General features: G+C 52.9%; 6 protein-coding genes across 6 annotated transcripts; 5 read left to right on the top strand and 1 right to left on the bottom strand.

Moving 5' to 3' along the window:
- Positions 1 to 272: 272 nt before the first annotated feature.
- GCG54_00003035 (uncharacterized protein) lies at positions 273 to 1,597 on the top strand (the record flags this gene model as incomplete). Its single annotated transcript, XM_045403114.1, has 2 exons — positions 273 to 1,418; positions 1,502 to 1,597. The coding sequence occupies 2 exons, from the start codon at positions 273 to 275 to the stop codon at positions 1,595 to 1,597; spliced, it is 1,242 nt and encodes a 413-aa protein (XP_045270017.1).
- Positions 1,598 to 2,348: 751 nt separating this feature from the next.
- Positions 2,349 to 2,899, top strand: GCG54_00003036 (uncharacterized protein; the record flags this gene model as incomplete). Its single annotated transcript, XM_045403115.1, has 2 exons — positions 2,349 to 2,780; positions 2,876 to 2,899. The coding sequence occupies 2 exons, from the start codon at positions 2,349 to 2,351 to the stop codon at positions 2,897 to 2,899; spliced, it is 456 nt and encodes a 151-aa protein (XP_045270018.1).
- Positions 2,900 to 3,434: 535 nt separating this feature from the next.
- On the top strand, positions 3,435 to 4,349 carry GCG54_00003037 (Carboxylesterase NlhH; the record flags this gene model as incomplete). Its single annotated transcript, XM_045403116.1, has 1 exon — positions 3,435 to 4,349. One exon carries the CDS (start codon positions 3,435 to 3,437, stop codon positions 4,347 to 4,349), a length of 915 nt encoding a protein of 304 aa, XP_045270019.1.
- An 893-nt stretch (positions 4,350 to 5,242) lies between these two features.
- On the bottom strand, positions 5,243 to 5,716 carry GCG54_00003038 (uncharacterized protein; the record flags this gene model as incomplete). Its single annotated transcript, XM_045403117.1, has 1 exon — positions 5,243 to 5,716. The coding sequence occupies one exon, from the start codon at positions 5,714 to 5,716 to the stop codon at positions 5,243 to 5,245; it is 474 nt and encodes a 157-aa protein (XP_045270020.1).
- Positions 5,717 to 7,671: 1,955 nt separating this feature from the next.
- On the top strand, positions 7,672 to 8,873 carry GCG54_00003039 (Glucoamylase; the record flags this gene model as incomplete). The annotated part of the gene is made up of 2 exons (XM_045403118.1): positions 7,672 to 7,773; positions 7,821 to 8,873. The coding sequence occupies 2 exons, from the start codon at positions 7,672 to 7,674 to the stop codon at positions 8,871 to 8,873; spliced, it is 1,155 nt and encodes a 384-aa protein (XP_045270021.1).
- Positions 8,874 to 10,663: 1,790 nt separating this feature from the next.
- Positions 10,664 to 12,742, top strand: GCG54_00003040 (ATP-dependent zinc metalloprotease FtsH 2; the record flags this gene model as incomplete). The annotated part of the gene is made up of 1 exon (XM_045403119.1): positions 10,664 to 12,742. One exon carries the CDS (start codon positions 10,664 to 10,666, stop codon positions 12,740 to 12,742), a length of 2,079 nt encoding a protein of 692 aa, XP_045270022.1.
- Positions 12,743 to 13,074: the final 332 nt, after the last annotated feature.

Consider the following 13,074-nt stretch of genomic DNA (forward strand, 5'->3'; position numbering starts at 1 on the left):
GGTGCCTCATTCGTCCAGATGCGGTCGTCGCTAAGGCTCTGCATGGCATCCACCATGCAAGTTGTCAACCAGTCATCCTGTCTTACATTCGGATATCTCGCATATGAAAATCAGGCTGAGATCGACCTTAGAAATCTGCTCCCCCGCTCTGTCATTTTTAACACCGATTCAACTTTTCCCCTTCTTTGAAGACTATCGTTTTCCCCCCCCCCCGCAATTTCCGTGCAGAATCCCCCATTCACTCATAGTATTGCCCAGTACGACCATCCAATATGGCGAACGAGGTTGACTTCGCTTTTCAAGGCGACGTCATCAACTTGGGATCTCTGACGCACATGCTGACAGGTCGCGTGCTGAAGGCACTCAGCGATGGCAAAGTCGACATCTACGCCGTTGGTGCCGCATTCTGGCTGGGAGCTAGAGTTCCCATCCGGTCATCTCTCGCAGACACAGTCCACGCACATGTTGCACAAAGGCGTGGGTACCAGTCGGTCTTGTCGAAGGCACTTAGTATTGGCTGGGGCCATTCAACCCCAGTGGTCGAGATGACACGCACACGGGCTGGGACGAATGCCCTGCTACTTGTCGGGGCGCTTGGAACTGGCGCAACGCCTTTCCAAGCTGCTCAATGCCTCTCGGAGTTGCTGGCGGTCTTTGGTATCAGTCTAGAGAGGCTACCAAGCGTCGACGTGTTGAAGGAGCTTGTTGCCTACTTGACGCCTTTTGTCTACGATCTCGGCTTTTCGAAAGTTCTTCAACACATCACGGACGTGGTAGAGGGGTCCTTAGAGGCCGAAATCCTTTCTCAGTCTAAAGGTGACAGAGACAGAAAACCTAACCGACAGCCCCTCTGGGAGTTGAGACATCTAGGTTCAGGATCTGCTCTGGCTGGAGCTATCAAGCAGCTACTCCACACGTCTCAGAATCGACAAGAGCACTACATGATTTTGGAGATGCGTGGGTCCTGGCTTCCCGCTTTTGCGAGTCACTTACTGGGCATGTCAGTTGAGCTACGATGCAATGAGAAATTGCTATGGGCATGCGGAGGCGATAAAGGAGGTGTTGTTTTCCAGTTGGGAACACATCCGATGGAGAAATTTTCAATCCAGCCTTCGGATAAGCCTCAAATTCGGATTGCAAGCCCCGAGACTATCAACGACGATACCGTTCTGGCAATCAATTATTTGATAGGAGATGCCGTGGAGGGTATTCTGGCGAAGCGGCCCCAAATGGACTCAGACATAACCGATGCAGTTCACGCCGCAATTCGGAGAATGTCAAAACAGATGTTGGCCAGTATGGTCATCATGCCAGACAGATCATGGGCAACTGAATCAACCAAGCCATACAGGACCACGGGGGATTTCAACAATGCTCAGAGCTTGGAGCAGGTTCTCGGTGTACTGCGGATCAAGGCAGTTGAACATGAATCAACAGAGAACTTCCCTCGGCGCATACAAACAATGGGTGAAGGTTGGCGGAGGAGACTATTGGAAAAAAGCTTACACGCACGACCGCCGACATCGATATCGAGATTGATACTGAAACCATCGGCATCACCGGAAAGAACTCCATATCCGTCTGTGCAGTCGCATGAATCGTCATGCCCATCCTCATCGTCGTCTTCTTCATCCTCATCGCCATCACCGCCACCAGCCGTGCACCAATCGCAATGCTCTCCAGATTTAGCAAACATAAGGAAACGGTTGTCTGGTTCAACAAAAACCGAGACTTCATCAACTGCGGCCTTGAACCCGTCGCCAATGCCGAAATCGGTCGTACAACCGACGTTGCTACCAAACTCAGATTCTCGCCCCCCAATAACCATGGGGCCAGCAAGTCATGGACTGACATACATGGCACGAGATCAAGTATTACGGCTAGCAGGTCTTTGTGACAGGCATCAGTCTGATGTGGATGCGGTTGCCGACACAATGATCGATACTATCAACTATGTTGCTCGAGGGGTGGGTTGTATATGCCAACGAATAGGCATGATCATCCACAACACCTCCATCATTGCGCTAGCCTTGTCTCACTGCAGATTTGATCCTTTGAACCTGCGAGTGCCTGAAAGCTCCATAATCGATGGCTGGGCTATACATAAGTCTTGGTGCACTTCATTCATCCCGACAACAGTGCCGGACGGAAACAAGCCGGATCCTATGCCCAGATTCACGAACGAAACTTTGACAGATATGATGCACTACTTAGCCCAAGTGCTTTGTGTAGACTACACCAGCCAGTGGAAACGGAATACTAGCCTTCCAAATGAGCACGGCCCTCGCAGGCGTCAGCGCCATTTGGGCCTTTCTGGAGGGACGTATACAATCCACTACTCTTGTATCATGGAGAACGATTGTTTTGATAAATATGGACGCATGATCAGCATCAGAACTGGTCGAGCGTCTGTTGCAGGCTCCCTTCGAAACACCATCGATGAGACCTCGCGCATCGATTGGTACGATTGGCCAGCCATGGAGCCTAGTTTACTGGCAGGCGGCTCATTGCTCCAGCCTCACTACCGGCCTCCGAAAACAAAGGTCTCGATGGATGTAGCTCTACATGAAACAACAATAGAGCTCAAGCCTTACGTCGAGAACGGAAAGTCACGAATCAAGACGTGGGAGTTCACCAAGTGCATGAACGCCTTGCTCTCAAGCATCAGCATCCCGGTCTGCGAACATCGACTCGATTCGTCCTACGAGTTGCAGAAGAACAACGAGGTGGCCCTCGAGGGGTTTCACATTGCGAGTTACAAGAAGCGGTCTTCAGAACGAGTACTAGTGCTGGCTTTGCAAGGCAATAGAATGGAGCAATTACTAGCGTGTGGCAATCTATTCCAAGAAGCAGAGACATATCCCAGCACTAATAGAGATTCGACATTAGCAAGGAATGAGAGTCGAAAACGAGGGGTTCTTCAAATGAATGCATGTTTAAAGTGTTGTATTCAACTGGCGCAACGGGATGGAGACTCCCACCCTTGGGTAATCATTGGCGGATAAAAGGGTTTAAAATAGCATATTTGCGCTCAGATCTGGATTTGGAATGAAAAGAAGCATTCCAGTACTACTGCAAATGAAGGACTTTCCCAATATTTCGCTGCTTGAAGTGTTGCCTCTGCCTTTCACAGCGAATGGTCCGTCGCGGCTTGTCGCGGAAAAAATATGCCAAATACGGGTCGGCATCCGCAACCTCGGTCTTGAAGACACAATCCCGACCCAATTTCGGCCAGTTGCCGCCGACAGATCGTCCCGGGCGCATATCCGGACCCACAACATTGCGAATGCGGGGGACTTGAGTTGTGTTGCGTGAAAGTCGGGGTTTTGGAGAGACTCTCGTCCCATCTAAACCAACTTCTCAACTTTCTTTCCACCTGCCAAGTGTTGCCGTCTAAAGTACCCTAAGTATCCCAGTTTCACTCAATTTCAAAGATGGAAGGGTTTATCAAGTCTCGCGAAACCCGTCCTCAACTGATACAAACTCTTCTGGCGGCCCTGCCTCCCCTGGACCCCTCACTCGAAGAGTTCTGCGACGTGGCTACTCTTCCTGATGGCTACAAAATCGACCTCCAAATCGTGCGACATCGCGGTGTAAACGAAACCAACGGCGGAAAGCCTCTCATTCTCTTGTGGCCTGGCGGCGGCTTCATTGTGGCGGGCGTCGAGCCAACAACCCGGCCTGCTCGTGAATTTGCCCTTGAGTTTGACGCTGTTGTCGTCAACGCAACTTACCGCTTGGCGCCCGAGCACAAGTTTCCTCAAGCCGTCATGGACGGCTGGGAGACTGCCAAATGGCTTGCCAAGAACGCCAGCCACTTTGGCGCAGACATCACCAAGGGTTTCGTGATCGGTGGCTGGTCTGCAGGAGGAAACATCTCTGCAGTCGTCGCACAGAGATCCGGCGTTGAAGGTCTTGGTATCACCGGTGTGATGCTGGGGATCCCGCTCATTTTCAGCAAAGATATCGTCCCCGGGAAGTATGCTTCAGAATGGACCTCCCGAGAGGACAACGCAACGTGGAGTGAGACGTTTACAACGGCCGTCATTGAATCTGTAAAGCATGCATATGATGCGGATGTCAGATCGAAATGGTACTCGCCGATCAACGACCCTGAGGCGATCCCTAAGTCTCCCAAAGCCTATATCCATGTCGGCGACAGAGACCCTTTGAGAGACGACGGGTTGATCTATGCCAAGGTTTTGCAGGATAACGGGGTTGAAGTAAGGGTGGATAACTATCTCGACTGGGGCCACCAGGGTTGGACTATCTTTGCGCCTAAGGAGGTTCCTGCGGACCTAGCGTCCAATACGATGAAGGGAATGAAATGGTTGTTGGGCAGGGAGTAGCTTATGGTGGTTTGGGTCTAACATAGCCAACACGTAACTCGGTAAAAGCACGTTGGTGGTATTGACTTAATTCAGGCACCGTCTTCATTTAGGTAGCATACCAGTCAACACCATATACACATGAAACATTCTTTGCGGTGACTGGCATTCCACACAGCGTCAGTAGTGTATCCAAAGCCGATGCGATATTGCAAACTCAAGTGATTTGCGAATATTGCGTGGAGCAATGGCTTTCTAAGCTAAGTGCTCGTTCACGGTGAAGTTGCGCAACAACGGAGCTTGAGGACAGCCCGATGACTGGTGAAGTCAAGTGCTATGGTGATCGCCCTGATTTTCCTTGGTGGCTACGATATTCAATGCTGTTCACAGCGGTGGAACTGGTCCCGGGGCTGGATATTCACCATAATGTCTTCGAACTGGTGCTGATATATAAAGCCGCGAGAGAAACGCGATTGCGATGTTCATGATAGTAAAACACAGCGATAAAAGCACCACTTGAACCTCACAATTTCCCTTCAAAAATCAATTCGTAAATCCACGACTATGTCTTCTGGAGGCAGAACTCCCATTTACTACCATGACCCTACTAACCCTCCTTGGCAGGATCCCAAGGCGGGAAAGGGATCCCTCAGCCATGGCGGTCATGGCAAGGACAAGGGAGGAAGCAGCAGTGGTGGAAGCAGAGGTAATACTGGAGGTAACACCGGCGGCGGCGGTGGCGGCGGCAACAAGAAGTAAAGTCCACAGAGCATTTTCGCATATGCATCATAACACAGAGTAGCGTCTTCAATGAAAAGTTAGAAGGGAAGAAAGAAGAAAGAAAGTTTTAGTTATTAATTTCATGACCATTCTTCTTCTCATACGTCATCACACACATGCCCTAGCCTTCCCCCTCAATTCCTCTGGCCATAAGGCGACGTCATTCCAACGGTCTCCTCCTCCGCGTGCGCATCAAGTCTGTTGTATCCTCTCTCGTTGTCTCCGAAACCGGGGTGCGTGCCCTGACCGTACGGAACTGATTCGTTGGCAGTGGCGTCCTTCTCCTTCTTGTTCTTGTTCTTCTTCATGAACATCTTCTTGATCTTCTTTGTAGTCTTCTTCACGGCCTTCTTGATCCACTTCGTCGGGTCGAAGCCGCCGTTGTTGTTGCTGCCGCTGCCATCGTCCTTGCCACTGCCGGAGCTTCCCTTGCGCTTCCGGCGGCGGCAGCAGCAACAGCAGAGACCGAGGCCGCCGACGAACACCAAAACGCAGACGATGATGATGGCCATCACCGTGCCGGGCATGTGGAAGCCTCCATCGCCGTCGTCGTCGCCATCGCGGGCGGAGAGGAGGGGACGCAGGGGCTCGCTGTAGATGACAGGCATTATGAACTGTGCTCGAGATCGGCGGGGTGTNGGTGACGCAGGGGCTCGCTGTAGATGACAGGCATTATGAACTGTGCTCGAGATCGGCGGGTTGTGGTTGGTTTGGGGATGTGGTGGAACTGTTTTGTTGGGGGCCGATGTGCTGATTATGTCCGCGACTTTCGGGCTTCGTTCTTGAACGAGTGTGTATTAGGTAGCGATTGACTTTAAGTATTGGTATGTGTGATGTCCGAGGTTGTAGTAGGTTCGCTCAATTACAGGACATCCCAACTTGTTAAATACAGGAGAATCACGACTTCATCAAAAACAATTCTACATATGCCGGGTCAGTGTGGCTTGGCGGTTCCATAACGTCCTTCATTTAAGAGATGCTATTAATGTCCCTGCGGCGATGCTTAAAGTGGTCGGCTCTCCCGATCGTTGGCTGTTGTTGCGGTAAACTGACTCGCAGCAGCAATTTAAGCCCCATAGGGCTCGCGGTAAAGACGTCGGGGTTCCCGCAACAGCACTATGCGACCCCTGTCTACCTGAAAATTTGTCGTTCATTTCCTTGCTGGCTTCGCGGCAGCTTGGAAGGGCAGCGATATCTTCGACGGCACATGCTGCGTTGTCAGAAATAAGGATTGGTCTAGCTGTTGGCGCAGTCTGGACTCCGCAAAAGCATAGACGGGGCCAAACCGATTGGTGTTCCGTCACTGCCATTTCATATCAGATGAACTGTGGAGAGAATAAGCCCCAGTAGAAAAGCCTCTTGGTTAGGTTTAGAGTCAAGTTTGACTGCAGCTTTCCGGTGGCTCACCCTGAGATGACTGGACATGGGTTCTGTGATGCAAGCTGATTTCTGAACAAAACTGGCCGGCGGGATAAAGATGACCACTTCCCACTTCCCGACACCTTCAGATGATTGATCAGATAATCGTCATCAATTGATCATAAAGATATCCCCCCTTACTCTGGGCTCGGCCGACATAGAGCATCACGAAGGAACAATTGCCGATCATGTCAACGATACCAACATGGTGTTGACCGTATTATACGATTCCAGCGCCTGTCCATCCGCAAACTTCCAGCGAAGCTGCATTTCGTCCGAATACTGCCCGAGGTCCATTCTAAAAGGCATTTATTATGAATGTCACAAATAATCTCACGGAGACCTATCATGTGATAGTCAAGATAGCGACCTAGACCTTCGTCGATGGCGTCAGAAAGCGGACATTCCTCGGCAGCTTCGCGAAGCCATCACCGCCCCTCAGCCCGAACCATCGAAACTTCCACCTCTCAAGTGTGATGAATCGACCATCTTCGGGCCTTCTCTTCAATAGTGAGGTTGTCGTGAACTCGAGCAGCCACCCAGCTCGACAAGTCATCTGATCGGCAGGGCGGGATGCCACCTCGACTCCGCCAAACTCCGCCTCAAGCATGTGTCGGGTGTCATTCCTGCAGGAGTTTGACAGGAGCACAACTTGGCAGGAAGCGACGTCAAGGGCCTTCAAGGTCTCGGCCAACTCGATCTTGGAGGGGTAATGCGGCCACACAACGGCCCTTTTCACCCCGCGCTGGTTTCCGGTTGGAGATATGACAGCCGGCACTAACAGAACTCTCTACCCCGCCATCACCTGCATGTCATTTGGGGATGCCCCCGGACTTCCACTCCGAGCTTAGATCCGGGGAAACAGGTGCGGGTAGGCCCGTCTCGGTTGGAGGTACTTCGGCGCTGCTTGTGATGACGGCCGGTGGGAGCACCTCGACTTGGACTCGCAGAGTGGCATCGTGCGGTGGTATGGTTCACGATGGCACGAGGGTCTGCGGAAAAAATGTGTATAAATTCAAGACTGTGGCCTCATCCTAATGAGATGGCCATGAGACTGCAGACGTCCATCAAGCGCCCTATCTGTTGATTCACGTCTTGCCTTCGTGGCCTCAATCGTAACAGTCTTTGCCTGAACTTTGCCAAAATGAAGTTCTCGACAACCTTGGCTGTCTCCAGCCTACTTGGGACCGTTTACGGCCATGGCTACCTGACAATCCCTTCTAGTCGCACGCGTCTCGGCCACGAGGTACAATACTCAACTATTTTGAATCTGCTTTCATCTGAGACTAACAGTCAAAGGCTGGCATAGATACCTGCCCTGAATGCACCATCCGCGAGCCCGTGTCTGCTTGGCCGGATCTCACCGCCGCAACCGTAGGCCGCAGTGGACCTTGCGGCTACAATGCCCGCGTCAGTGTCGACTACAACCAGCCGTCCACCAACTGGGGCAACTCCCCCGTGGTCACATACACGAGGGGGCAAGTTGTAGACGTCCAGTGGTGCGTCGATAACAACGGCGACCACGGCGGCATGTTCAGCTACCGCATCTGCCAGGACCAAGCCCTCGTCGACAAGTTCCTGACACCAGGATATATCCCCACGGACGATGAGAAGCAAGCGGCCGAGAACTGCTTCCAAGCCGGCACTTTGCCCTGCACCGATGTCTCTGGACAGACCTGCAACTACAGCCCTGACTGCACATCGGGGCAGGCGTGCTGGAGGAACGACTGGTTCACCTGCAACGCCTTTCAGGCAGACAGCCGCAGGGCATGCCAGGGCGTCGACAACTCGGCCCTAGGATCTTGCTACACCTCCATCGCAGGCGGCTATACCGTCACGAAGAAGATCAAGATCCCAGACTACGTCTCCAACCACACTCTGCTCTCCCTGCGCTGGAACTCCTTCCAGACCGGCCAGGTCTACCTCACCTGCGCCGACATCGCCATCTCCGGCAGCGGTGGCAGCAACCCGGTGACCTCGACGCGCACCACCAGCGCCGCGGCCACAGCGACGAGCGGCAGCTGCACGGCCGCCAGCAGTGTCGCCGTCACCTTCAACGAGCTTGTCACCACGGTGCCAGGCCAGACGATCAAGGTTGCGGGGTCAATCGCGGCGCTGGGCAACTGGGATGCGGCTTCGGCCCCGGCGTTGTCGGCGTCGCAGTACACGAGCTCGAACCCGTTGTGGACTTACACGGTGACGCTGCCGGCCGGGACGACGTTCCAGTACAAGTTCATCAAGGTGGCCTCAAGCGGAACCGTGACTTGGGAGAGTGACCCGAACCGGTCCTACACTGTGCCGACGGGATGTGCAACTGCCGTGACTGTCAGCAGCAATTGGAAGTAATGAACGCGGGGGATTATGCGGGCAAGTTCTCGGTTGTGATGGAAGCAAAGTGCGGTGTATGAACGTTGGAAATAGTACGTTACTGCGACGGTTAAGTTGTCAGCGGGAGGGTTCATTTGCTTCAACTTGTACATAGCTTACCATATCTTTTCATACCTTACCTGCTTTGTAAGGACTCAACTCAAACATGAAGTTTTTTTTTTTTTTTCTGCCAATCTCCTGAAGCTGATCTCTGCAGCCTATGTAGTATGCAAAAGCAGGCGAAGTCACAGCATACGTCTTACACGTGTCTCTTGCAACACCACGAAAGCCTCAACAGGCAGTCGTTTCCACTACAGTCCGTTGCGTTGACAGCGTCCGCCCCCAAGTTTGACCCGGAAGGGAAATTTTCCGCTAACCTAGAAACCCCCTTAAAACCCCCTAAACTTCACACTTTAATAACTCTATGCGTACGTAATGCGCGTAAATAAAAAAGATATCATTATAATCACCTAGTCGGGGGCTATCGATTGATATATTTTTTATTTACGCGCATTGCGTACGCATAGAGTTATTAAAGTGTGAAGTTTAGGGGGTTTTAAGGGGGTTTCTAGGTTAGTGGACACTTACGCAACGCTGAAAAGAAAAAACGAAACCCCCGGCGCGTTGCGTTGAACTATCCGCTTAAAAAACCCCTTAAAATCAGCCTTAACTTTATACTTAAATAACTCTATGCGTACGTAATGCGCGAGAATAAAAAAGATATCATTATAATTACCTAACTGAGGGCTATTAATTGATATATTTTTTATTTACGCGCATTACGTACGCATAGAGGTATTAGTGAACGAAGTTTAGGGTAATTTGGTGGTTTTTTGGTAAAAAGCCCCTTTTTTTGCCTTTTTCGGGCTAAAAACTGCGGGGTGGACGCTGTCAACGCAACGGACTGTAGCTCAGCGCCCTTGCAGGGTCGTCGTGGCGCTGCAACGTCCTGTCTGCAGCCCGTGCCGCTCAGTCCTGACAGGGGACCGATAGAGATCGGTGGTTCCCGTCTCGCTTGATTCCTTGAATTTTGGGGAATTTTGGGGGCTGAGTCGGGCTGCCTGCAGCGGTAAACAGGGGCTTACTTCTTCTTCTTCCCCTCATTGAATCCTTCATGAGGCCTCACTAGTCTAAGATAATCTTCTCACTCTCGTTCAGACCAGAGACAATGCTCAACTATTCTGAACATTGAAACTTTCCACAGTGATATTTAGGGTCTTTACCCCACGTTCGCCACAGATCGGCGAATGAGCAACACGGTGAAATGCTGGCGGCCTGAATCCTATCGACAAGCTTTGGGCTCCGGCGGCTCTTCTGCCTTGCGCTGTCGCGGCACTCTTCCCGTCCTAGTGCTTACGCTGCTAACCTCATTGGCCTCTCTGTCTGATAAACCCCAGCTACGAAGCTACGCGATCCGTTCCACGCAGGCAGCAGCGGCCTCAGCGAGGGACTTTGCATCAGTCGATTTTCAAACGAAACACTGCGTTTCGCTGGGAGCACCGTGAACCTCGGTGACTCACTGCCACACAAGAGGCATCAACAACCCCTGATGAGGCAGCCACTGAGGAAATATGAGCCGCCTAGCGCTTAGCTGGTGCGTTCGCCATTGATAGGATTGGTGTTATGGAGTTTCTACACTTTTGTTCCTTACGTGGTCCATTGCGATGAAGAGATAAATACATCTGGGGCACCCTTCACAGATTTCTCTTGTGTTGGATCATCAGCATCCTAATCATCTCGTTCATTGCGAGAAACACACTTCAGACACAATGGCACCCAGCACAATTGAGGCCTTGGGCCTGACTATGGTCGATGACACCACGACCACCAAGGAGACCAACGGCACATCAGAGACCAAGACCACGAACGGTCACACAACAAACGGCGAGACTACCACAAACGGCGAGGCCGCCAAGGACAACGAAGCCAAGTCCGATGATGATCCTTCAACAGAAGCGGCCTCTGACGAGAAAGACGAGAAAGACAAGCCCAAGGAGCCTCTCGCCCCTACCGGCTCCATCTCTTCCACGAAGAACATCTACGCATCCCCCAAAGACAGTGATGGCAACTGGACTTGGGTCGACAAGTACCCCGAAGACGTCCACGAGGCCGCCGAGAACGAGGAGACGGCCCAGTATGCCGTCGTAGTCCGCAACGTCAAGTCTTCAGACTCTCGCAAGAAGCTCGAGGCCCACTCCATCGTCATCCAGTCCCCTTGGCTCAAAACCGCCTTGGGCGAGATCCTTGACGGCTACACCGGCGTCGCCTGCGAGCTCGAGCGCCTCGAGTTCGATGCCCCCTTCCACCCCTTCGTGCACCGCTGGACTGAGCTCTGCAAGTACATGAAGAAGCCCAGCCTGGATGACAAGACCAAGGAGCACCTCAAGATCCTGTACGACATCCTCCAGTACGAGATCGGCGACGCGATCAAGGTGTTCGAGGATTACGTCGCCAAGGGCGTCATCACCTTCGAGCACCTCTGGATGATCTTCCAGCCCGGTGCCATCGTGCTCTCCGCCCACAAGGGCCCTCTATCCGCCTTCGAGCTCGAGGAGACCGAGTACAAGGCCACGCAGTGCGGCAAGTACCTCGAGCTGTCCGCCGACTGCGTTGACTACGGCGGCAAGACCTTCGGCCGCTACGGCGAGAGCATCAAGGTCCCCGAGTTCCTCGGCACCAAGAAGATCACCGGCCTCAACGCCTACCCGTGGGCCTTCCACCCAGAGAAGGACAAGGTCCGCCAGGGCCTCATCCGCCGCGGCCAAATCTTTGAGGAGCTCGCGGGCCACCACTACAAGCAGTACTCCGGCACGGCCATCACCTGGGACCGCGAGGGCAACGAGGTCCCGATCCAGGTCGACGGGCGCATCGTCGTCGACATCAGCTCCTTCAACCGCTACAGCCCCTACTACCCGCGCTACCTCGACGACTGGGCGGCCAAGGACCTCGAGGCGCTGCAGGCGTGGAAGCGCTCGCATGGCCTCGGCAAGGACGGCAACCTGAAGCTGACGCCGTACCACCAGATGCTCGCGCGCTCGAGGACGCGCGGGTACTCTCTTAAGCTGAAGAAGTGGCTCGACTTCTTTGTCGAGACGGTGGAGGAGATTACATGGAACAACAACGCCTTCGACAAGCTCGTCCTGCCCGAGGATCAGAAGGAGCTCATCCTCGCTTTCTCCGAGTCGCAGCTCGAGGGCTCTTCCTTTGACGACGTCATCTCTGGCAAGGGCAAGGGCATCATCTGCCTGCTCTCTGGCCCCCCTGGTGTCGGCAAGACCCTGACCGCCGAAGCCGTCGCCGAGAACCTCAAGGTTCCTCTCCACACCCTCAGCTCCGGCGACCTCGGCTCCCAGCCCTGGGAGGTCGAAAACGGTCTTTCGCGCATCCTCGAGCTCGTTGCCCGCTGGAACGCCATCCTTCTCCTCGACGAGTGCGACGTCTTCCTCGAGGCGCGCTCGACGCACGACCTCGAGAGGAACAAGGTCGTCTCCATCTTCCTGCGCACGCTCGAGTACTACGAGGGCATCCTCTTCATGACCACGAACCGCGTCGATAACATCGACCTGGCGTTCCAGTCGCGTATCCACGTCTCGCTCGAGTACCCCGACCTGACGGTCGACTCGCGCCGCCAGATCTGGCGCAACTTCCTCGAGGGCGCGACGCTGAAGAGCGAGGTCACGGAAGAGGATCTGGATGATTTTGCTACGCTTTCGCTTAATGGTCGCCAGATCAAGAACATCTTGAAGACATCGCAATTGCTTGCGGCCAGGAAGAAGAGTACGCTCAAGCGTAGCTTCATTGATACTGTATTGAACATCGAGAACAGACGCCCTGGTGGTCGTCAATAAAGAGATGAAAGTGTATGTCGGATGATTTGGATTCAAGGATGTCCTAAGCCAAATGGGCTAGTAAACGTCCTCGGCTGAAAGGGCGTGGTCCGGAGTTTCGGGTTCCTATATGTTATGACGATTCAATGAAATACATATGATGACTGCAACTGCTTTTGTACTTTGTGATCCTCTTCGTGTATCTCTACATCTCTTAAGTCCCGCTCTTTAGACGGGCTACTATTTTGCCCCTACTATACCTAATGCTCTCATTGTTATTACTGTTCTTATCGTTATTGTCGTCTCTGTCATCATCGTTGTCCCTGTCGTTCTCCGTCTTGCCATTCTTGTCG

The sequence above is a fragment of the Colletotrichum gloeosporioides genome (assembly GCF_011800055.1).
Source record: "Colletotrichum gloeosporioides strain Lc1 chromosome Unknown consensus_9, whole genome shotgun sequence".
NCBI lineage: Eukaryota > Fungi > Ascomycota > Sordariomycetes > Glomerellales > Glomerellaceae > Colletotrichum > Colletotrichum gloeosporioides.